This window comes from Pezoporus occidentalis, unplaced genomic scaffold (genome assembly GCF_034315485.1).
Source record: "Pezoporus occidentalis ecotype Australia unplaced genomic scaffold, CSIRO_AGI_Poc_V1 ctg74, whole genome shotgun sequence".
NCBI lineage: Eukaryota > Metazoa > Chordata > Aves > Psittaciformes > Psittacidae > Pezoporus > Pezoporus occidentalis.
In genome coordinates, this window is record NW_026916093.1 from 2,099,197 (window position 1) to 2,125,650 (window position 26,454).

Sequence of the window (26,454 nt, forward strand, 5' to 3'; positions counted from 1 at the left end):
TCAAGTCCGCACATGAGACTGCCTTCCCCTCTTTTATGGCCTCATTATGAATGGCTGTGTCTACAAGAAGACAGATATCTACAAAGGCTCAAGGGTTATCGGTGTCCTGGATCACTTAGTGACTTCAGAGGCAGTTGAGGGTTATTCAGCCCTTGGCATTATCACAAGACACCAAATATCAGAATTATCATATGTATCTGATACTTCACCCAACTAACAAGATCATGGAAACAGCCAAGATACATGCAGAAAGTCATAAATCAACTTCAGAAAAGAAAAATCCATAACTCAGCATATATAATTCCCAGAAGTTTCAAACTGTAAGAATCCTAAACTTACTTACTACAAACATTGGGCTTTTGTTAATCTCAGAGGAAGATTTAATTCAAAATAGGCTGTATTGGCTCACATTAATGAGAACTAATTTCTGTACAGACAGCTATGTTTATATGAAAATATTTGAACCAGCATAATACTTTCCTGAACCGTTTTCACAGCTACAGCACAAAACACTTACTAGGCAATACTTCCTTTCTTATTATAAACCAAGATTAAAATCCTCCTACAACAAAAGCATGTTATGACTACATTCATGGCCTTAAATCTGCCCTGCTAAGTTCTCAAAAAAACCCAAATCAATCTTTCTGCAACACCAATTGAGCCCAAAATGGAATGACATGTTTGCAATGATAACTATGATAACTTCTGTGAAATGGTAAATTTAACCCTATGCACAGATCTTCTCAGGATTGCAGCTTTCACTGCAATCAGTGATCAAAATCAGAAATAAAAGTGAACTTGAACTGAACTCAGTGTCTGGTATGTCCTCATTTCTAGCCCCTTGAGTAAGTCAAGATCTGAAGTATCTTACACAGGAATTTTTAAAGCACCACCAACACTGTGTTATTTACACAGCTCCAAGCATAAAGTCCCAGACCAAGTGGGGTTAATTCGCCACACAAAATCTCTCAGGTTTTAATTGTTACCTGAAGTATCACAAATGTAATATGGAAAAATAATCCTAACAAACCACAAATTTTAAAGCATATAAGAAAAATCCTACCTGCTCACCATGAAAGAAACAACACAGCCCAACTCCACAAAGGGATTTAGCAGCCTGTTCCCACTGAGAGTGCCTACACTGCAACGAACAGACACAAGGCCACTTTGTGGGGCTGTGTCAAAACGTTCGCAAGAATGAAGCCAAGAGATGCTTCAGACTGGCTCTCTAGGGATTGCAGAGGCCCAATGACACACAACCAGACCAGACTCGGCAGCATGCAGAGGATGCCTAAACCATGCAGACAGCACTGGGAGAGTAGTACCACCATCATATTATTTCAGAGGGATGTTAGTTCATAACTGTCATTGTAGGTATTGTCTTCTCTAAGCCTGGAGTTGACCCTGGCAGGACAATGACATGCATTTAAGACAACTTGATATCATGGGGTGTATTTTGTCAAAGGAATCATAGAATCATAGAATCATAAAATAGTTAGGGTTGGAAAGGACCTTAAGATCATCCAGTTCCAACCCCCCTGCCATGGGCAGGGACACCTTACGCTAAATCATATCACCCAAGGCCTCATCCAACCTGGCCTTGAACACTGCCAGGGACGGAGCATTCACAACCTCCCTGGGCAACCTATTCCAGTGCCTCACCACCCTAACAGGAAAGAATTTCCTTCTTATATCCAATCTAAACTTCCCCTGTTTAAGTTTTAACCCGTTACCCCTTGTCCTATCACTACAGTCTCTAATGAAGAGTCCCTCTCCAGCATCCCTATAGTAAGGTTCCTACTTTTTCCTAAGGAAAGAGGAGCTGTGCGGAGCATAAACCTCCAATAGCAGAGTCCTAGCTTTCAACTTCAAAGCTTAGAAGCATGAGTAGATAAAACTTCATTTGTAATCTGACAAAAGAGTGCAGATCTTTCACAGTCATCATATCAAAATACAGCATTTTTCAAGATGTTTATAGAGGGTTTTCTAAATGGAACTGTTCTGACAGGAGTCAAGTAATCAAGAGCCATGAAGTACATGTTCCTAGGTCTTCTTCTACGATGAGCTCCCATAAGATATTGAAAGGCCTTTAACTAGTGCAAAACCAAGGTTCACCTAGACTTAAAAGTAGAAATGTGAGACAACAGCAACAACAAAATCATCACAGTCTTAGAATAGAGAATAGATATATTAATTTTTCTTTTTGCATGGGTCTGTGCAGTGGGGCATTATTTTCAGCTTTGGCTTCAGGAATTCTGTGACCTTCTGATATGCAGCAGATTCCCACTTGCCTCAGAAAGGCACATCTTCTCTGAGACTGGCCATCCACTGCCAGCTCCTCACTGAAGGAGATGCTCCCAGATCCTTCCTGTGATCATTGCACTTCCTGCACTCAATTGCCTGTGAAAGCTCTCCTCCCTGGAGCTGCCTCAGCAGCTTCCCAAAAGAAGAAGGAATTTCCATTTTCCTCTGGGGATAAACCTGAGTCCTTTATGGCATAGAAGACAAAGTGAGAACCAAACCTAGCAAATGAAACTAGTCACAGGTGGCAAAAGTGCAGTAGATTCTTTTATACATCCCCAAGTTGCTATTTTGAGGCAAATTTGACTTCTCATTTGAAACTTTTTCTTTGGAAACTTTACAATCAAGTTTACTTCCAAAGTATTGGCCCTACCAACTAAACACTACAAATACTTTGAAAAATGTAACCTTGAGAAAATATAAAGTGTTTTCTAACATAACTAAAACCCTACCGATCCTCTGACTTTTGACCAAGATGACATGTCATGGAAATGAGACTATGCTTCAAAAAAGGCATATAAACCCTTGGTTAAGTTTCTACTGCATTTATCGCTGACTGAACCTAAGCTTAGTAGAACTCTAACTTTTATACTTAGTTTATTCTGGACATACAAAGTTGTGAAAACATTAAACCTTTCACATGATTTGTGTAACACTGTCAAAAAGAGAAACACATGCACCACACTGTTCATTTTTCATGACAGCTAAATGCAAAAGTCATACATTAATCTGACACATTTCACTCTTCTACCAGGGATCACTGCAGCTCTTGTGACAGCAGCATATGCAAATCATAAATCACAGATTTCCTTCTATTTTTTGTGGCCTTCACACAAACTTTGTGCTACAGGACTGAGGTAAAAAAACTGCAGTCACAGGCAACCACAAGCAAATCTGACTCTAACTTCCAGTTTTATTGAAGGAAGACTCAAAAGCAGCTGGGCTAGATATCATAGCTGCAGAGAAGTCCCTGCTTGCAAGTTGCTAAAATTAAGACTTACAAAGAATAAGGAGGAGAATGTATATACAAGTAAAGATCAAATCCCCCAATTCACACAGAAGCTGAGCAGCATTTTCACAGTCTACTTTAGACCCTCCAGGCAGACTCAACAGGCAGCTAGTGACCTGTAGATCTCAAACCAGTCCAAAATGTTCAACCCTCTGTTGTCACTGGGGACTGTATGGCACAAAATGATCTTTAGCAATGGACAGCAAAGCCAGGACCTACTTGGGGTTCCTGTTACTCTTAAAATAAGCCAGCACAGATTGCAATCAAGCAGAACAAGGCATACACTGTTCCCATTCTCTGTATGTATTGGGATCATTGCTCTCTGATGCTCACACATTTCCAGTCACCATCTTTTAAGTATGATACCCTCCAGGAATTGTTTGTGAGCTGCTGTGAGGCTTTTGACTGAGAAACACAGCTCCGGTGTCAGCAGGAGCAGGCTGCCTACCAGTTCTGCTCTTCCCACTCAGCCCTTGCCTTTGGATTAGCAAAGGGCTTATTGCTCAGTGTCAATGGAAGAGGTTATCGTGTGAATAGCCAAGGAGAATGAAGAAACTGAAGCCTGTAGAATTATGCCTCTCTTTTTACCTCCTCTGCTCACCACTGGGGGCTGCCTGAGCTATTTAGGGGGGCTCTGGAGCCCTGCTGAGCTAATTGCTTCCTTGGCACTTTCTTGCTGTTCCTCTCAGAGGCCACAGTGGGTTTAAACTCCTGACACGACTTCTGTTGTTGTTCAAAGGCTATTGTAAACTGAACCAATGGGAAAGGTGGAGGGGAAAAAAAAAAGCGGCTGTAAGGAGGGGGAAACTGTTCTGGACACTGAAAGTATCAGCTGGTCGACTTTTTCCATTTGTATTTACAATGCAAAGTAAACTTCGATCTAGCTGGCCAAGTCCTGCATGGAAATCAGTGTCCTGTTTGTGGCAGTTTGCTGCTGGTGAAATGGTCTTGTAAAAATGGCAGAGAAATTGAAACTACTCAGCACTTCGATTGCCCCAGTTTTAACTGTGCCTGTGTGCATGCCTTTTTTTAAGCTAGTTCTATGGTAACATAAATAAGTTTTGATGTCTTTTGTGTAAGCAGTATAAAAACACTTCATGATTAGGAAGTAATTGTTACACAAAATGGAAAGTGTTACCTGATCAGATTTCAGTTCCTCTGGTACAAATTACTTTTTTTTTATGACAGTCAGAGGAAGTTAAAACCTGCAGCTGTATTCCCATAGCAAACTTTGCTAAAAACACAGAAACAGCCACTATGCTTCCAAAACAGATGCAAACCTAACTGTTCAGTCTGAAGTATATACTTAAGAATTAAAGACATTACTGTTTCTTTGCCAGCTACTTAGCATGACAAACAGAGCCCTGCATCTTATACTTCTGCATTTAAAAAACTCATCTACCCAATATTCTGGCCACGTTTCTAAAGCATACAGCAAAGGTTAGGAGTCCTTGGCCACTGGGTAAAGTAAGGAGCAGTCACCACCTCTGACTATCAGATGGACTTATTGACATGTCCAAGCAGTTGAACTTGCAATTCCACTTTCAAAATATGGTCCTGAACGCAGATCATCAGAAAGTGCTGCCTGCAGCCCATGGCATGCAATACACCAAGTGCCACGCTGATGGATCACAGACCATTTACAAAGGGATGAGTAAGAGCTGCCCCCAGCTGGAGCCCCACCAAGGTCTGAGCTTTTAACTCTTGAGAGTCTGTGACTCCAAAAGCATAAAAATATTTCTAGTAATATTTATGACAGGAATTTCTCTGTGTTGCTGCTATTACTGCAATTATTTTTCCTTTGCTGATGCACCTCAAGAAAAGGTAAGGAAAATGATGAAAAAATACATAGTAAAGAATGCTGGAGGATGCTGACGTATGTGAACTGGCATAGAAGACAATATGTAAAGGACTGTCTTGACAGTATCTATGCAAACAGAAGACCTTATCAATAACCTCCCTTAGCCTCCTTGCCTCCATTTCCAATACAAATTAACAGGTTTAACTACTAATGCAATATGTAAACAAGTTTCAGTAGGTGACATCAGTACCCTGATGCTTGCACCAAGGTATAACCTTACAGAAAATCTTGTTAACAGTAAAGTTGACCCTCATTTATCTTAGAGGACATGTTTGTTCCAACACAGATCCACTCTTTCTGCTTATTTATGTCCAGGAAAGATAAAGAAATGATACTTGATACCCATGCAAATTAACTTTTGATGAATTGTAATGTGGTTTCCAAACTCTGAATACTCAGAAACTAAGGGAAAAAGTTATAGAAACCATCAAGTATCATAAGCATAAAACCAAATAGTCATCTGAACTAAGACTTTATCAGTTATGCGTTGTACTTTGCATTGTACTATTCAGGTACTTGATACAGACTTTTTCTAAGGCAGACAGAAAAGTCATAATTTTAGAGAATAGTTGACATAGACGGAAAAAGTGTTCTGATGATTCTCCTCACCTTTCAAATAGTCCCATGTGTTACCATGCATTCGACAAGGGTTTGACATAGAATTAGAGAGTTTTGTCCTTTGATGAGACCCACTTTCAGTGGATTGCAACGCTGTTATTTTCCCCAGACCTAAAGTCTGGCAAGAAACATTTGGTAGAATATGAGTATTTCTATTGTATTTCAGAAAAATGTTTAACTGTTCTTAAATTTCTGGATAATCCTATTAGATTCCAACTTTTGTTCAAGACCTGTAAGAACTAAAGCATAAATGTGGTTTTATAGATATTGCTGACACTTTCAAACATGCATGCAAAGGACAACCTGATGTGTAGACCACTCTATGCACTGAATACTAAAATATCATATTTGTGGTATTCAGAGTTGCCTTTAATAATGTGTTAGATTTTAATCTACATTTATTCTGCTCACATAGCAAGCTAATTTCGTAGCAGGATTGCCTGGAAATATACCAGAATGGTATGAGCTTATGATCCTAATGGCAACTTTTCAACAAATGCTTAGGAGAAATTCACCTTGAAGTAGAGGACTGGGCCTCTGCTGAGCCTGACATATGCATAGCCCAAAGCAGCAACTCTGTTCCTGAGACATAAGAGGAGTCAAAAAACAAAGGAGGAAGAGGGATTTAATGAGATGCACACTTCCTTGAGGAGTGGAAGATGAGAAGCTCATTAAGTGGGGATGCTGAAGAAGGTATTCATATGGGATTCCATCGGAAAGAGATTTTAGATGCTAAATTAGTCAGCTAGGCACATAGACACTAGAGTGGTTTGAAGTGTTGTTTCTTTTTCTCTATGATCATGTAGCTAAATAAACAATACTCTTTCTTTTCAGAATCCTCTTTTGTGGCATTTTCAACTACTGTTCAAATGCTTGTTACCCAAAAGATTCAAAGTGTTTATAGAGAGGACAGAAAAGCATGTAACACTATCTATCCTTTTAAATATCTCAACTCTCTCAGCTGAATGTGAAGCGGACATAGAGCAATAGCTTATAGGCTGAATGCTCCAGACCGGTGCCTAGGTGTAACACCAGTAAACTTATTTTGAAGACTACATTCAGTAGAAAATATGGAGCAAAGAACACAAAGGTTAAAATCTATTAACTGTGAACTGCTTGGGATTGAAAGAAACCTCCTCCATCAGCAGAAACAAAAGTTGCATTGGCATTATCCACTGCACCTGAATAAATAGGTCATCTTAACCTTGTAAAACTTTTCAACATTAGCTACTGTCAATTCTCCAATGAGAATATGTATAAGTCATTTGAAACAATGCAGGAGAAAGAATAACCCTGACTTTGGTATCTATTTTTTTCAGTATTTCATGAACACAAACCCCAGTGCCCATTAACAGTACCCAGAAATAGATCTGGCCAATCAAGCGGTCTGTGTGTTCTATCAGAGGACAATCAGAGGAAAAAAATGAATTCTGCTGAAAGCCCATTTATAGGGTACAGCACATTAAAACAATATTTTAATACGCACTTGGAAAATGTGTGTCAACAGACCTCCCTACAAAAGAGCTCCCTTGGCTAGATATCAATCCCACAGACAAGACAGTATTTGCAAATATAATTTTGCTGGTTAGCAAACCAAACCCTATTTTAATTATAACCACCTAATTATCCACCATGGTACCTTGGTAAGACGATCCCAAATAAACAAAGTGTCCTAAACCTGTCAGTGACTAGAACTTATCCCACAAAGGCAATGAATCTGCCCATTTTCAAATGTAAAAAGGAAATGCTTTCTCTTTCTTTTATTTTTGCTTATGCCCCTATAGGTGTTATTTTAATACCTCAGGAAAAACAGAGATAAAAGCTATAAGCTTTAAAATGTCACATCTATTTTAATACAAAATTAGGAAGAAATATAACTCATTATCAAAAATCATCAAAACTCCTATGAAAAAGCAATCAGTTTGAGGCTTCTGTTTAAGTTGTCTGAAATGTGTAGGTTGATAAAGGCTCCAAAAGAACAGGTATCCTGAACATCACAAGCTGTAATGATGTGCTAACCTTGGTGATAGTCACAACAGAAGAGTCAAAGGTTCAGCTGGCATCCCTGGGGATGCCTTCATTTCACCTTCAAGGTGAATTTGAGACTCACAGACAGGGCAGCACAGTAAAACTGACACTGCAGTCTAAGAAAAGTGTATGTTAGAAAGATGAAGAACTGCCTTTTTCTTGAACTCTGTATTCACAGCAGTAGAAGAAATGGCCTTTGTTAATATGGCTAACATGGGGAGAAAAGCTCATCACCAGTTGAAACCCTAAAAGTGAGCGTATTCAAAGCTTACCTTCTATTTTTTACTCAGAAATAATTAGGAAAGCAGGATCACAGGTTTATTTACTCTGGCTGCCCCAGCTACTCTTAATTTTCCAACTTAAAACGGCCACATTATTAAAATTAAGGTTTCTCCTCCTACTGAGAAATCCATTACAACTACTGACATTTGATAACTTCACGAACAGATGACTTCATATGCCACCAAAGCCTTTGATTTTGGATGACAAAAGTAGAGTAACACTCCAGCCAAGTCACCTCCACTTGGGTAATTCCCAATATTTAAGAATGACGAGTGCAAAAGATACCAGCAAGACATAAACCACAGAAATTTTCTTAGCAGAAAGTCTCGTTAGGACCAAAATAGGAATGAATATAGAGTACATCCATAAAACTCCAGATGGCAAAAGGAAAGTAACTTAATGACAAACAAGCCAAGAAGTGAAGCAGTAACAACAACTGTGACAAAAAGATGACAAACGTCAACTCATTTAGCACTTCAAAAAGAGGCTTATCTCTTGCTATAAATTATATTATGTTTTGGAAAGGGTGGAATACTAGTCTCAGTAAAGACAATAGTAATATTGACACTGGTTTCAGGAATGCCATAATTTTGCACTGAGAGTTCAAGACGTGCGCAAGGTGGATTTTTATGAAACATACTAATCACAGTAAGTATGAATGCAAATTTTCAAGGAGCTATAATCATGCAAAGTACCAACGCTAAAAACATCCCAAGTTTATTATAAACTTTTGAGATCCTTGAATACAAAGGGCAGTATTTTCAAAACCACTCTGACACTTCACCATGTAACTTGAAAGGTAAAGAGATGTTTTCTTTAAAATAGAAAAAAGATCTCAAAATAGTTATAGCTGGGCTAGATTCTGCAAGTATTTCACAATCACAGACATCTAGAGTGGAGCACGGCCTAATTATGTAAGTGAGAGTATTGCTCCACTGTTTTGTCTACCAGAAAAAGAGCCTATTCGTGATTTAGGATGTAATAACACTTCACGCTTTGGCAAAGTGGCACAACACAGTTTTGTTGCAATAGTGTCAGGTTGCTTTACATGTATGAATGAATTCAGTCCCACGACTCATGAAATGCTGAATAAGGAGTACTGAACAACTTCAAGGCTTGCCCAGAATCATGCAGGAAGATTGCAGTAGCCCAGCAATCTGCTTTGCTTAGCTTGCAGACTTTCTACCTCAAGGCAATCTTTCCCTTACTGTACAATAATCTTCTCTGTAGGAAAATGTTTTGCAGCTCACTTAAAAATCGTGTTGCAATGTATAATCTCATGATAGAAACAGTTCAGCTTTGATTCAACTCTGTGTACAGGTCTGCCAGGGAGCAGAACTGCTCATTCCTTGAATACCTACTTTGAACCGTAAAACAGCTTCAATCAGATACCTGCAGCTTCTGTGGTAACAATTTACCCTGAACAAGCAATTTTTTTCCCTACTTGATTTGTGTCAGGTCTTACTCCAAGAGAAATGCCCCAGTTGAACACTGGAGTCCAAAGTAGTCTTAAGAGACACATTACTTCAGATGAATGTGAAGAGTGAGATATGCGGAGTCTGAAATGTGGGCCGTGGTGGAAGGAAGCCCAAGCCATCGCATCAATATCTTTCACTTGCAGAAACTTGGCATTCTGAATGGTATAGCCCCTTGGAAAAGCAATGATGTAAAATACACAAACCTACAGTTAAGAGACCTTTAGTCACAGTAATTTTGTTCAAGTACCTGAACTTTACCTTTTGTGAGGGAAGGTGAAGTTACTTAAGCATACGTTTCTATGGCTTGTTTCAAAATTCAATATATTCCAAGTAGCACTAAAAATATTTCAATATAGATATCACAAAAGCATTTCATTTTCTCAAGTTTTACTCCTTTGACAGCATACATTTTATTCTCTCTTAAACATACTGATGGAAGAACTTTTCGCCCTTTTATCTCTGTGTAATTTATTCTCCCCCACGCAGCCAGACCCAGGAGGCCCAGCAGAGGTAAGCAGACAACTGACAACAGCAGCGAAGAGAGTGGCAAAAAGCAAAGCTGTTGAGTTAGAAGAAAATGAATATAATTAGGTCCAAGTATAACTAACCACCCACACTTCAATGTTAAATAATAACCCCAGTCTTTATGTGACTATGTGCCAAATAGATTCTTGTTGGGTAACAATTTTTCAGGAGCAAAGAAAAGATCATCTAATTGCTCAATGCAGCATGAGTATTAGCAAGAACTGTCCTACAGCTAGATAAGGAAATAAAGCAGCTTCCTTTTCTTTCCCTTTTAAAGAGGGCAACCACAAAACAGCAGATTTGGTCCTGCATAATATTACACAGAAGTCTGGAATAACACCCTGCAATGTGTATGTTAGTCCCACACTACTGCATGTGGTGAATATCTGAACTTGGCAGTGAGTAATTGAGAGTATATTATTACCTGGAGAGGGAGAAGTGCTCTGTTGGGTTGAGGAAACCCAAGAACTGAGAAATTATTATTTTTGAAGTGCTGTGATTTGGACTAGACTTTTCGCATAACCAGAAGCATCACAGGAAACTCAGTAAGGCAAAACTATCCAAACAACGTGAAATAAGCAAAAATGAAGTTGACAGAACTTTCAAAAAGGAGACCAAAAAATCAAAGCTAACCAAATAAGAAGCTCTAATCACTTGCATCTGTTCAAGGCTCCAAAAATGGGCAATGTTCTTCTTGACTATTTTTATTCTACATTTTTTCTTTTGATTACGAGAACATAATATGTGCAAGCTCAGCACATAGATTGTTGAGGTTTTATTAAACATGCTTTTAGAGTTAGTGTCATTTTTACTTTACAAAACTAATTCCTAAAAAAAGCATGATATACAATAAAGTCTCAGTTAGAAGTTATCTGATATTTAGATTTTAAGTGACAACATGTGGCTGCTGTGGTGTGCAAGCAACTGGAAATATCAAAAATGCCAAGAACAATCAAATTTATAAGATCCACCAGAGACTTTCAAGAAAAAAATGCACTTTTTAGACCTTTTTTTTTTCCCCTTCTCCCCAAATGTAGAAGGTTTTAGTGTTTGGAAAAAAAGAAAACACAGTGAGCAGCTGCGCTGCTTCACTTCACTGCTATAGACAAATAATACAGTAACGCAAGGATAAAGTAAACGTAAATATAATAAAAATTAAAGTCAAATGATTACAGGTCCATAAAAGAACTTTGAAATGCAAGAGATTTCTAGTGCTTTTTTGCACATTTGGATCCTGTATGGATCCTAAGTTTCACATCCAATGGACTTAACTCTGCTCTGAGCATGGTCTCTGCCTGTACACAGTGTACATGCTTCCCAGTGTGAGTCCAAATGTTCTGTGTGTCACATTAATAAAAGGCTTTAAAAGTCTGATTCTTTGAATATTGCCTTGCTTTTCATTGTTGTTGCCCATGATAAGAATCAGATAAGGCACACAGCACAGCAGTCCCTAAGAGGCTGGGGAGAAGATGTCTCCAGAAGTGGATTTTTAACTCAGAGGATGTCTATACCCTACATGTAGGATTTTCCACAGAGCTGATGAAGGGAGGGGAGGAGAAGAATTAACTTTTTAAACCCAACCTTCATCTTTATTGTGTGTAATATAAGCAAAGGCTCCTTTCCTGACTGCTTAAAAAAACTAACCAAACAAAAATGTTTCTTTTTCATTAAGAGAATAAAATGAATGAAGAAATAATTTCCCTCCCACATCCTTTTTTCATCTCCCTTACCCATCCCCAAAAAACCCCAACAACTAACTGCCAGCCAAACAAAACAAAGAATTTACTTTCTCAGCATAATAAATCACCTTTGCTCCTAAGCATTCAAATCATAAAGTCTTACACCCTCTGGATAGCTTGAGTAACCTAGTCTGAGATAACAACCACCTGTTTTTTTCTTATTTTTTTAAGAAGAAGCTTCCCAGACTCCATTTCTATAATTTCAGATGGTCCCAAAGGTTCAAAACTCTCAATAAGCCATTTTAACAAGAAAATCCTGTTAGTTTAATGTCTAGGTCTGTGGAAGTCTCAAAACTCATATATCCAACACATACTCTATTTGCTGCAGGCATTTATTTTCTTTTACTATCTAGGTCATCAGTTCATGACTAGGGACAAAAGAAATCCATGGAGAATTTTGACTCAGTGAGGAGTTCTCAAATTCCTTTAAGTCCGCAGAGTATCTGTAAAAGAACTTAATTCTTCTTCACTTTACTTTTATATTTAAAAGGAGAAATCAGTGCAAAATAAAGTTGAGCATAGAAAAATACATACTTAGTTCACATGAAACGAGTACTTTTCACTACTGCTGGGTGAAACAATACTGAGAAACCATAGTTATGCATGTCTAATGCCTAACATTTTAATTGGCATGGAGACAAAATAGCTGAAGCAATACGCACTGCTGATGCAAAGGAACATTTCTGAAAATGTGAGAAAAACCAGAAGGAACAGATACTTTTAGCTATAGGGACAATATGGTCAGCAATAACTTGGTTTAAAATGCCAATAAGTAAATGACCCTAACAAGCCTTTAAACCTAACACTGAATTATGATGTTCTAATTCCACCAGTTTCAGTTAGTGTGAACAGAGTCTATAAATCTCATAGCCTCACACAGTAGGTTATGCAATTACCAGGCATGACATTGAGAAATGGGAGGTCAGTTTGGTCCTAAATGCAAAATCTACTCTGTGTGACAGCCAACACAAGCATACAGAACCTGGTATCCTCCCCAGTACACAGATGTTCAACACTGGGCCACCCTCTTGCCCTGTATCACGATGCTCCTTCCCTTTCCACTAATTCCTTTAGAGATGTCTATGAAAAGACACATTACATCAAGTGTGGACCAATGGATGGTTTAGCCTGTCCTACATTTCATGCAGCAACCTTGCACAGAAGATTCAGGGTTAGCAATGAGACATTTAAACTAAGTAGAACAATGTCCGGCACTGAGCACAACTCAAACACTTCAGACTAATGGGCTTATTCCTCACCATTTTCTTGCAGCAAACATCACTGCAATGTAGAAAGCATCTTGTCCTCCAAAGAAGTACTTGGGACAGTTGGCTGCTAGAGCTATAGATGAGGAAGGGAATCCATACATGTGTTTTCAAGTGCATGGAGACTTCAAGGCAATATAAGCTCGTTTTTGCCCTTACCCTATGCACAACAGAAGCTGTGTGGCCACATTAGTACAATACCATGCTGGAGTGATCTAGCCTGTCTCTCAGCAGGGCTTATTAGCTCAGGCTCGGCGCCACATTAACCACTGCCATATGGCTTCTGGTTGATTCAAAAAGCAAACTGAATGAGCTCACATCTGCCTGAAAATGTCTGTATAGCTATGCTCTTTAAAATGGTAAACCTGCAAAAAGCCATCCTCCTGCCCCTCTGGGAGGAGCCTATCTTGTAATAGGCTAGGATTTTCAATCCACATTTACTTCAGTGTTTATAGAAATATAAGCTGTCACAATTAACTGTTGTGGTCAGGCTTGGAAACTACTCATGGATGTGTCAGAGATGAAAAGTTTCATCTCAAAGAGACGAGTCTGAAAAACGGTGTGAGTATGGTAAGACTTCAAATAGGATGGAAGAAGAGAAAGAGGAACATTAATACAAACCCCAAGGTATAACCCGGTATTTTCTCTCCTTTCTGTCAGTTCAGGCTATTATTACTCAAGACTTTTTACAGTCTTCCAAGATGAGAAGGGTCTTCTGAAGAAGAAGGTAATGTTTTTTCAAGGGCTCAGCCAAAAGCCCACACTGTACAACATGATGTGACAAACACTAATGAAAGATTAACATGCCTCTGTAAAGCGCTCAGATATGCCTGTGCTAAAAAAAAAAATGACATGGGACGCAGCAGTATAACAGAGTTCTCAGGGTATCTTCCTTCTTAACACAGAAACAGTAGTTGTGCAGATGTGGACACTAGCGACATAGGGCAGAAGATGGGAAAGGTGCCCTGAAGATAATGCAGGAGACAAAAGAAGCACATGCCATGGTCAGAAAGCAAGGGAGATGACACACTGGAATCTGGAGAGCAGATACTCCAGCAGAAGCAACCGGGACCCTAAAACAGAGATTTAAAAGCGAACACAGAAAAACTAAGAGCAAGAACCAGGATTTAGAGCCATTCTTACCGTCATCTGGGACAGCTCTGTGGTTCCAAATTTTTTTTCACAATCTTTTACATTTCTTTCCCCTTGGGGTGCCAAGTTAACTCACAGCAGTTCCAGTTGTGTCACCAGAGGAAGCAATATTAATAGCAGAAGAAATATAAATCACTATTCTTGCTCCTCGAGGAAGATGCCATTGTAGGGATCAGCAGATGAAGGATGAAGAGAGGTAGAGTGGGAAGCCAACCCTCCCAGGGAGTGGGAAAAAGACAGAGAATGAAGAAAAAGGATGGGACAAATAGGAAATTGCTGGGGAGCAACAAATACATATTGGGAAGCTGAAGAAAAAAACCCTCCTTCTCTTCATAACCCTCCCAGAGTATATAGGAAATTGCTGCTTGCCCTTTAATCTGCCCCCCAAAAGAAAAACAATTAAAATGAAATAAAACCCTGAACTGTAGGTGCTTGCTCCCCATTTCCCCTCACCCCCATTGCTCTGTGTGCTGTGCACTCAGGCCACGAACTTTAATGCAGCTCTCCATAGAACAGACAATGTTACCATTAGCATTCCATCTTCTACAGGAATATGCATTCTTCGGCTATGCTTGCATGCAATTTGGGGAGATGAAGAGAGTAAGAGATTAACAATGAATAAAATAAGGAAGAGAGGAGACCAAAAATAAAAGGAGAATAAAGAAGAAAGAATGAAAGGATAAACATCTTGAATTAATTTGCAGTGGCACTGTAACAGTACGGCTTGTGTCAGAAGCATTGCTGTTTTAAAGAGTTAAGACAGTTACTCCTGCACAGCACACAGCAACAAATTTGATCAGCTTTTGTTTTCCTTGTCTTGATTCACCTCCCCTCTTCAATTTTTCCCATTGCAATTTAACTTTGGAAGGAAAGGCCCATTTCCTAAATGAGGAATTAATTTCTGTTTTTTCCACTGTTCCCTCCAATACAGACAACCATTTATTTTCCCCCTTTTAACTGATCAGCATAGTAATTACTTCTATTTCTTTATTCTTTGTTATGACCGAGATCACGTTGGGATGACCTATGTAGTTTTAAATTTGCCAAAGCACAATGAGGCTATGAATGCTTTCCACCAAAAAGAATGTACCTAGCTCTCTTTGACAATTCATTAACAAAAAATTCAGGGCAAATGCATAAAGTGCCTTGCTATGGCTGGTACCTCTAAAGGAGGTTTTCCTGTAATAACAGAAGTTCAGAGACTTTGTTTTCACATTTTGTGCTCAACATTTTTATCACTCACTCATGTAAAAACAGCACTGCACAAGACACAATAAATGCTTTGTATTTGTGATGTACTGTTTAAGGGCCAGGAAACCAAACTGGAATCAAGAATTCAGGTTATAACTTACCTGAAATAAGAGTGTAAGTCATTCAAAACTCTTGATGTCACAAGACAGCCACACAAAAAAAGGAATGAAAATCTGTATGCATTATGCATTCCCATAACTTTGATCTTAGAAGCTAAGAAACTTGAACAAGGAAAGATAAATGGCTTCTCAGGATTTCCTTTTAAAAATCAAATGAGGATGATTCAGGATAAATGACAGATAAGGGTTAATACGAAATAGAGGGAAACAGCAATCACAGCGCTGCACCAAAGTTTCAATGCGAAGACTTTTTGTATTCAGAGGATTTCTTTTTGAGGTACCAGCATCCTTTTTCATGCGTAAGATTTTGCCTATTAAAATTTCGTGTTCAGTATGCATAGCTTTTTCCTTTTACCACCTACACCATGTCTTCATGTGCACAATTAGGAAGCTTTCTGAAGCATGAGCATGGGACAGAGACAGAAGCAGTTGTGAAGTCCTGACCTCCAAACCTGGATCAACCATCAACTTGCTCTGGAGCTTAAGCAAGAAATGTACACATTCTCTCACTGGGAAAGTATTTATAATTACAGGCAGTCTGACTGCATCTTGATTTTATTGAGGCCTAATTAATTATGCAGGCATTGCCCTAAATTATCATAACACTTGAGAGATCCAAAATTATATGGAGGATGCCCTGCCCAGATGGGAGATCCACAAATCCTGTGAATGATCTGCACTCCTTAGAGTCTGTAATTATTTCCAGTTTTTGCCTAAAGATATGCTCAAAGGCTCCACCATCTTGCTTAGATTACTGATGTCAGCATCTTATATACAGGCAACTGCATTTGGGATGGGATGCAAAGAAGACACAGGAGCAACATGGTTCTTTAAGGAAGGCTCTGAGCAAACCTAAGACAGACAACACCACATTCCTTACAAATCACAGCACACTAGCCATTTACATTATCAGCAAAGGCAAAGGAAGAGTGCCTTTACATTACAGGATACAGCAGGAGGTTTTGCTTATCTGAGCTTCCAAACTGTTATCTCCACACAAGCAGTTAGCACTAATCAAGATGACAGAGTCAGGGCCAGACAGGTGGAAGAAAAAGGCTGGGTGAATGCAAGGGCAGGTTGTGAGATGGAAGAAATGTATGGGGAATGAGGTGAAAATTTCACTGCAGTGGTATGTGGTAGGGAGGCAGTGGGGACACCATTGGAGAAGTAGTAGGAAGTTTTGGGGTACAACAGGAAGATTGCTGAGAAGTGAATGGAAGCACACTGGAGGTATTCACAATCTTAGAAGCAACTAGTATTCACTGTGAGTATTCCTGTGAGTGCCCAAGGAAGTCGTTGCTAATAGTAATTGCAGACAGTGATGCTCCTGCCAACTACATCTAGACAAAATGCAATTGGAAAGACCAAGCCCAGTGATCACAGCAGTCAGCAGAAACTAGACTGCTTCTTCCTCCTCAGCCTGAGGCAATGCAAACTCATAGCTTTGGGTGCCTGAAACACATGGCTATGTCCTAATGACACTGGGCTGCCATGCAAAGAAGATGGCTAGACTGATGGGGCTGGGAGGAGACCTGTGTCTGGTGAGGACACTTCGAAGCCCAGAGTCCTAGCCTAGATCCTCCCTCCAAGCAATTTCTGGGTCTATGCACTTCACCTGGCAAGACAGCAATTCCAAACCACCACTAAGGGCTGGAAACAGAATAAGGAACTTCCCCACCCTGGTGAGCATCCTCTTCTCTCGCTTGCAGACAAGACCTTGCATCTTCTTCCTCTGCCATGTCTCAGCTCTAAGCGGAGACTCACACAGCCTCTCATAGTGCACTGAAACACTCTTTTTCAGCCATATATGTTATAGGAGGGCCACAGTAATTCCAGGAGAAAAAATACCTACATGAGCAAAGAATAACACCAGTTCTGCTCTGGCCTCATGATAATTGTTTTTCAATTCCAACAAACTAAGTTAAAGATAAGCATTTGCTTCATATCCAAGACTGTCAGTCCCAATTCATTTGTAATAAAGAGAGGGATTAGCCACATCAAGTAGATGCTTTCATACTGTGGTGTAAGGAATACATGAGAAAAATGATGTTTAGCTCCAGTGCACTGAGAAAACTGTTTATAGATGATATATTTAAGAACAGAGATTAAAACACATTTCAATAATGATTCTTCACCAGATGCACCCAGTGGACATGTGTGCTCTGAAGAGTGACTTCTGCTACAACTGAGCAGTACTGAGAGCTGTGCTCAAAGAACATGTCTGTTTCTACAATCCCAATCACAGATAGTTGTGCCTATCCCTTTACTTCAGTTTCTTACTTGTTCCATTCCCTACTGTTTATAACCTGAAAGACATAAAAATTTATCTCTCTTGAAAGCGTATTTATTTGCCCTTCAAATGAAGCAGAAATATGCAAAGACTACTTTGATTTTTATTACCTCACCTACATAAACAGATCAATTTCCTTAACCCTACCAGCACAAAATAATATTTTCTTTTTATTGCATTCCAGAGGAAGTTGTGCCTTAACTTGGGTCTTATTTAACCACTATTTATCTACATCTCTTGCTTCAAACCTTCTGTCAGGAACCAAGCCATCACCTCTGTTTCTCCAGCACCCTCAATACTTAAGTCTGCAAAGCCCAGTTCTGCTGACTCAAAGATCAGTACAGATCACTGCAGATGAGGAAAAGCTTCCATATATTAAAACTGAGTTTGCTTCTTGGAAACACCATCTTTCTGCAGGAAGTGTAGATATGAATCAAAAAAAAAGATGTCAAGCATCAACCCTTATTGAAAAGAAAAAAGAAAGTATAATCCTAAAGTTGTTTTTTTTTTTGTCAGAAAGTATTGTTATGAAATGCTTTAAGCAGCCTTTGACACTCACAGAACTCTTAAAATGGCAATGAGTCAAAGATCAACAAGCCTTTAAGGATGGAAACAACTGGAAATGCTTTACAAGTGGAGCCACCAAAGAATTTCCATTGATTAAATGCTCCCTGGTATTACACATACATTGAACATCAACATGTATATAGTTTGACTTCTCTTGATCTGGCAATCTCACGGCTTAAAAACAGGGAGGTAACACCTGTAAGTGTATTACTAAAACTTAGTTTCATCAAGTTAACCATTATTTTGCATCATATAAATGTAGGTGTTCATTTTAAATATAGGGACTTAAATGACTTTTTTTTTAAAGGTTGATTTAGTGTAAAAATTAAATCTATCACTTCAAACCAAACAACTTCATCTGTATTACAGCTGTTGTACTATTTTAATTCTTCATCTTCCAGTTGCTAAACTAAAATGGAAATAACCTAATGGAGATAAGGTAACAGAAATGGAATAATTCTAAGTCGGGTTGCAAAATTAATACATTTTCCCCATCTGTCCTTTAGCATGTGGCCCATTCCAGGCCCCAATCTCCCCTTGCCTCCCAGCCAACTAGCAAGATAATACAGATGGTTGCTGCAAAGCTGTTAAGATGTACATCTGAATGCATATTTATCCACTTGGCATGATCCTGCTACAGCTGTAAGTTGATGCAAATCTGCATGACAATGTAGCTTCAGTCTCTTGCCTGTGTGAGAAAGTAGCCATGATATTAACAGCACTGCTTAAGACAATGCCAGGCAAACATGACGTACATGAATGAGTAGAGCCAGCTATGGCAGCACTCTTAATTTACACCTCTGAAAACAAACATTCATCTGGGCACGCGAAACAAGTGTATATCTATACCTACATGCAAACTCATTTTGCTTTTGTTTGTTTTTGGAAGTGGAAATTGATAACACAAGATAACTCCACCAGATGTCATGGTGAAAGGATACTGTGTAGGTAAGGGTTTCATACAATCACCAGAAAACAAAAGCAATCTGTGGGGCTTTATCCCATCCTAAGAACCATTTTAATAAATACAGGTGGCACTGCTAGTCAGTGATAGCTGCTTTTGTTCTGGGTTTGTCTTTGTTCTGGCAGCTGGGAGAGGAGTTTTCGTGTATAACAAAAGGAATGTACTTAATAGGCAACACCTGAAAATCCTTCAGGATAATAAAGTATAGCAATAGAAAATGCAAGTTTAGAAAGCATTTGCTGAAAAAAAGCAGCAGCACTGGAATCTTCTCTTTATCTCAGGTCAATTGGCTTGTCACAGTGGGAAGTAGATTTGAAAAGGAAATTGCAAGTTCTTAGCAGGTGTGATTGGAGGAATTGAGTTAATAGCCAGCAATCACTACAGGTTCGGGTAGGGTACTTAAAAATTTAAATGTATGCATATGCCACAACTACAGAATGCCTGAGCTTTGTCTGGTTTGCAAAAACCAAATGGAAGAACTGGCAATTTAAATCTCAAACAAAAAAGGTAAATTTTTACTTAGGTCACTTAGGTTTAAGTGTTCTTGCATTAAAAGTTTCCCTCAAAAGCCCTCAACTGCTTCACCTTTGTACAGCACTGCCCTAGCTACCTAAGAAGGAGAAAAATAACTGTTACAGACAAACCCAGGACACATATGATTGAGGTATATAAATCATACGTGCCTCTGATCTTGTTGCACGCTGGTGGTCATAGAACCATAAAAAAGTACGGGTTGGAAGGGACCTTAAGGTCATCCAGCTCCAACCTCCTGCCATGGGCAGGGCCACCTCACACTAGACCATGTTGCTCAAGGCTCTGTCTAGCCTGGCCTTGAACACAGCCAGGGATGGAGCATTTACCCTTCCAGTACCAACAGGATCTGATACGGCATGTGCTTTCAGATGATACGGTTTCTTACCATGCGGAATGGTGTTTTGTATCACCCTGTTGGCAGCATATAAATGATTTTTAAACTCCATTTTTCATTGCCATTTCTTCAAGGCTCTCTAGCTTATTGTTTCATGTGTCAAAAATTAAAAGAAGGATAGCTTTCAGATTCTACAAGCTACTTTATTCCTGCTCCTGAATAATCATGCACTGTATCCAGCAAGCTACAGGTACAAATGGGTACAACACCTCTAACAAGAAAACAGCTTAATTTGAGAAGGCAGGGCAAGCCATCACCTCTCTAAAGAAATGGGACTATATCCCAAAAGTACTATTGTTACTAATGCAATGCACAACTTTTCTGTATGGATTCTTTTCAACAGAATTATGAAAGGTGGTCGCTCCTAGACTACTAGTAGTTCCTCTTTCCAACCAAAGAAGGCAGTTGTTACAGGTAGATAAAAGGCAAGAAAATTATAGGACAGTGACAAATATAATGAATTTCATTTCTACAAGTTTCTATTTCTCTGAGGAAGAGAACACAGGTTTTGTATTGTCTTCTCTAACAAACAAATGCATACCCTGCAATGAAGTAGTATGAGACTACAGGATGCATCACGAGCTAAATGCAAACTAGCCTTACCTCCAAGGCAAGGAAAGGACAGATCCTATTAAGTACATCATGGCTGGATGCCTCTATGCTCAAAACTAGTAGTTTTAATTAGTTGATTTTTGCATTGTTTGAAAACCTTTTTATACTTACTGTGATTCTCTCATCTTTGTCATCGAGAGGGGTACCATCTTTTTTCCATGATATAGTGGGTTCTGGGTGACCTCTTGGGGGCTGACATTCCATCACTGCAGGCTCACCCACAGCTACCATTACATCTGATGGATTTTGTCTGAAGTCATCCCGTAGAACTGAAAGAATAAAGAAAATTAAGTAAGAAATTACCCAGCAATATACCAAAAGAGCAGCAAAGTGTTTTGTTTTGGTTCCTGTTGTCATTATACTTTATATTAAAGAAAAATTCAGTCAATGAATTTCACTTGGAGTCTGCGGATGGTGTGTGGTACTCCCACACTGTAACACAGAAAACCCATGTACAACTCGTATTTAACTTCTAACATGCAACCCAGGTGACTAACTCTGACAAAGATGAAAGGCTGACACAGCCATAGGACTGTCTGCACACAAGAGCTGCCTTACTGGTGGTACTTGGCATATTTGCCTAGAATATGTGAGCACAAGAGTCACTCTCACCTTTGTGACTGGCAAGATCATGAAGCAGATCCCCCTGGAAACTATGCTAAGGCACATGAACAATAATGGGTTGACTGGTGACAGATAATTTGGCTTCACTAAGGGCAAACAGTGCCTGACAAATTTGGTGGCCTTCTACAGTAGAGTTACACCATCAGTGGATAAGGGAAGAGCGACTGACATCATCTACCTGGACTTGTGCAAGGCATTTGACACTGTTCTGCATGACATTCTTGTCTCTAAATTGGAGAGATGTGATTAGATGGATGGACCACTTCGTGGATAAGGAATCGGCTGATTAGTTGCACTCAAAGACTTGTGGTGAACAGCTTGACGTCCAAGCAGAGACCAGTGACAAGTGGTGTCCCTCAGAGGTCAGTGTTAGGATCCTGTTCAACATCTTTGGCTGTGACACGGACAGTGGGATTGAGTGTAACCTCAGCAAGTCTGCTCATGACACCAAGCTGTGTGGTGCAGTCACCCCTGGAGGGAAGGGATGCCAGCCTTGAAAGGCTTAGGAAGTTATGTTGGGGCTGTTCAGCATGGGGAAGATTCTGGGGAGACCTTAAACCAGCCTTTTAGTACTTCAAGGGCACCTACACAAAATCTGCTGAGGGACTTTTTAAAAGGGAATGCAGTGACAGGACAAGGGGTAATGGCTTTAAACTAAAATAGGGTAGATTTAGATAAGATATAAAGAAATTCTTTACTGTGAGGGTGATGAGGCATTGAAACAGGTTGACACAAGTTGTGGCTGCCCCATCATTGGCAGTATTCAAGGCCAGGTTGGAAGGGGCTTGGAGCAACCTGCCCTAGTGGAAGGTGTCTCTGCCCATGGCAGGGGGTTGGAATCAGATAAGCTTTAAGGTCCCTTCCAATTCAACTATTTATGATTCCTTTCGCAACTGAAGAAGGCACAATGCCTTCTGCTCAGGTAGGATGTCACTTGGGGAGAAGCATGGCAAAGATTTGATCTTTTGACACAAGGTCAGCTTGCCAGTAACTCAAAGACTTACAGTTAAGGATTGGCCATTGGCCATATGAATTGCAGCCATCCCTGAGTTTATGTCAAAAATTAACAACTTCCCAGTTCTTGATGATATTATATGACAGCACAAATTTGTGCAGCCTTTGCCAAACTCATCTTTGTCATTTGGCTGAGACTTTTTCAAGAAAAAATACCCCAATAAAAATCTTTCCTGACTTGAGGGAGTCATCTCTTAGCCTGAGCCAGGACAGGATCCTTCATTTGGAAGTCAATTTTACTACCTTTTCTTAGAAAGAAACATTCTTATTGTAGCTTGTTACTAGAATTTGTTCTTTCTCATCACTTGGCCAAGCTCAGGCCTAGGAAACTCTAGTTTCCTCCAGTCACCCACTATGAGTTTTATCAATAGCTGTGTGATTATTTTTCCTTTTGGGAGAGGAAAGATGTCACACTGTGCTCAGCAGACCACTACACAGAGACACAATTTAACAGAATAATGGCATTCCTACGTCTTGTCAAGTAGGTGGCATCAGGTTTAATCTAAAAATAAATAAATGATACTAAATATAACATTCAAGTCCTCTCCACTGCTATTACTCCATCCACACTGAGCAAAGAATACAGAATGGAAAAGTACATTACAACCATAGGACTCTTTGGATTTTGATAAGGGTATCTGTCACTCTTCCTACCTGCAACAATCTCATGTCAGCAGTAAACACTGAAAAGAATCTGCAGCAAAAAATATATCCCCTAAGCCATGGACTATATACATATGGACATTCACTACTCAACACTGGTTTGGCTGTTAATGCCACTTCCAATTGAGGTGTGATATACTGTTAGATGTTAAGGAATGTGGCTGTGCTTACCGACTGGCAGGTACAGCACTGCCACCAAAGCATTCCTATCTGTAAGGTCTTTCTAAAGACCTTTAAAATGATCTGAGGGCAAATGAGTGACCTACTCTGGGACAAAGGTATATATACACCTTTCTCACATACACTGAAAACCTTATATGTACTTATTCCATTTATACCGATAAACCGTTGCATTAATAACCAGATGCAACTTCTTATGTTTTCAAATAACCCTCAAGCCATCCAGATACAGTAAAACACATAGCATAAATGCCGAGGCTGACACCACTTCTGCTTAAGTCAAATATTTTTTTCTATTCACTTTAATGGAGACATGATCTGGCTTGGAGCCACTGGTCATATTATTATTTCTTTTTATCATTTCTCCAAACTAAAGAATATAAAAGAAGAAACAGAAGTTGCACCGAGTTGCTAAAAAAACCTATATATCCAGCTCCCAGTGCCAACAGCACATGAAAGCGCAGAAGAGTTTATTTGCTACACCTCAGTTCCATTGGAACACAATTAAAGAGGTGTTTTGACCATGAGTAAGAAGCCTCTTATTACTGCTGAAGATTGTATCACTTGGATGAAATTAAGAGATATAAAAAGAAGTGCCCTTAAGTTTCAAAAGAAAAAGAGAATAAAAAAAATCAATGGAACTGATCTTAATAAACTGTAAGAGCTTTTCAAGTCTGAAAAACCTTGTAAATCTAAGAGGAAAACCTATCAGATAGCACCTGGGATGGCTTTTAACACCTTTAAAGCAACTAAGAAATCCAGCAGTAGCGTAATAAAAAGAAATTACCTCAGTAATTTCTACACCCCTTAAGTCTTTTATCAGCTTTACAAGCACCGTACCTTGTCTGTAAACCAAGGCTTTCCACAAATGAACCAATGCTTAGTAGAAATGCCTTAGGAGGACACCAAAGGTGCAGGCCGCAGATACATCAAAACAAGTATTTTTTTCCCCATTTACTATGAATTATTTTGGCTCTGACATTACATAATGAAACGCTAACAAAATGTAATCCATTAGAGATTACTCCATAGATAGTTATCATGTAATTATTTTTGCAGCTGTAAAGTAGATACATGCTCTGGTTTTTTGCCTCAGGCCCTGGCAATCTTGCATGAAGTTATAAATTTTAAATTTTCTTCCCTTACTGGAAAAAAAAAACCATAAAATCATATTTTCTTTTCTGTCCTTCATAGTCAAGGCTCACTGTAAACTGAGAATACATTCCTTTTTGACGATATATTAGAAGTACACTTTATAATCCAATACAGCACGAGCTTTCAGTCACCAAAGGGTCAAATTTCACCACATGCACCTCCTTCTACATATATGCAGCTGGAATGGAAATAGATAAAGAGGATGGTTGCCTTTTCTTCGTATTTTTAACAAATTCAAAGTAGAATCTTCCTAAATATACTCCCTCCCCCCCCTTCTGACATACAGTGGATAAGGTTTTCTACCATTTTACTCTAGTAGTTTCTGAAATAGAATGAATAATAATCATAACTGTCACTGCACAGCTAGGACAACTCCAAGGTCTTGCTGTGTGAACTCTGAACTCCCGTGTTTGTGCTGAAAACACTTTTATGCTATGCTTGCTGAACTAATCAGGTTCAAAAGCAACTTTCATAATTCTCCTTTGAAGTCATCTACTCTTACAACTATTTAATAACATGTACTATTCAAGCAGCAAACCAATTGCAGCTTCCCCAGAGAATCTTTCCCAGAGCAGAAACGAACTAGCAATTGCTTGAGGATAAATTTTTACTGACAAGCAACGTAAGTAAGACAGGAATAACATAAGACAGTCTGAGAAAGTTGGGGCTGTTCAGCCTGGAGGAGAGAAGCTGCATGATACCTCATAGCAGCCTTCCAGTATCTGAAGGGTGCCTATAAGGATGATTGGGAGGGACTCTTCATTAGGGACTGTAGTGATAGGACAAGGGGTAATGGGTTAAAACTTAAACAGAGTAAGTTCAGTTTAGATAGGAGGAAGAAGTTCTTTACTGGGAGAGTGGTGAGGCGCTGGAAAGGGTGCCTAAAGAAGTGGTGAATGCTCCATCACTGGCAGGGTTCAAGGCCAGGTTGGACAGAGCCTTGTGTAACATGGTCTAGCGTCAGGCATCCCAGCTCAAGGCAGGGGGGTTGCAACTAAATGATCTTAAGATTCTTTCCAACCCTAACTATGCTAAGTAGAGACAGCATTTTTTGTGTAAACCCTAAACAGTGCATTAGGAAATGCAACAGCTGGTGTTTTGTTCCTTAAGTTCTTGTTTGGCTACTATGAAAAAGAGTAGGGATTCATTACTGGGTGAAATGGGAGGTATTTAGGCAGGTTTTTTTTTGCATATACACACTGTAGGTATTTCATCAAGTAACCATGACCTAGTTCAAAGACAATAAAGAAAACACAAGAAGAAAGAAAGCAACCAGGAAGCACTAGTGAATAGGTGGGAAGAATGAATTTGTAAGTAACACATTAATTGCCTTCACACATTACAGGTATCATGCCTTAACAGGTGGCATCATTTGAGAACTAGAAATAAGGAAATCTGAACATTTTGATTGCACCTCTATTCTAGACACTTCTTGCTAAATCAGTTTGAAGCATTACTAATACCCACCACAGTAACACAGAATTCCTTGTAATGGGAAATTGCCTATTTCTCATCAAACCTGAAGATCTGATAAATATTTTACTGAATCTGGTACCACATTCTGCTGTAAGAATGCTAACATATTACAAATGTCAGGGAGGGTATGAATCTATGTAATTTAGTATTAGTACTACTTGGCTAATGACACCAGTAAAGAGCACTGGTAGTCAAAGCAACAAGGAAATATAGCTTTGCTTTAGCGCGCATTCACAGAAACAAGACACAAACCATAACTAGGTGAATTAAATAAAGGTGTTATATGAAACAGCACCAGTTAGACGTTTGAACTGCTAGCAGTGAAATTAGCTCACACTTCTAAAATGTTAACA

The 26,454-nt window shown here is 39.2% G+C and overlaps 1 protein-coding gene across 1 annotated transcript in view; it reads right to left on the reverse strand.

The window, feature by feature from the left end:
* ROBO1 (roundabout guidance receptor 1) overlaps positions 1 to 26,454 on the reverse strand; it is a 707,430-nt gene that overhangs the window by 92,379 nt on the left and 588,597 nt on the right. The window contains exon 5 of the mRNA XM_062602019.1: positions 21,101 to 21,258. Coding sequence (XP_062458003.1) covers positions 21,101 to 21,258 — 158 coding nt within the window. The remainder of the gene's footprint in view (positions 1 to 21,100; positions 21,259 to 26,454) is intronic.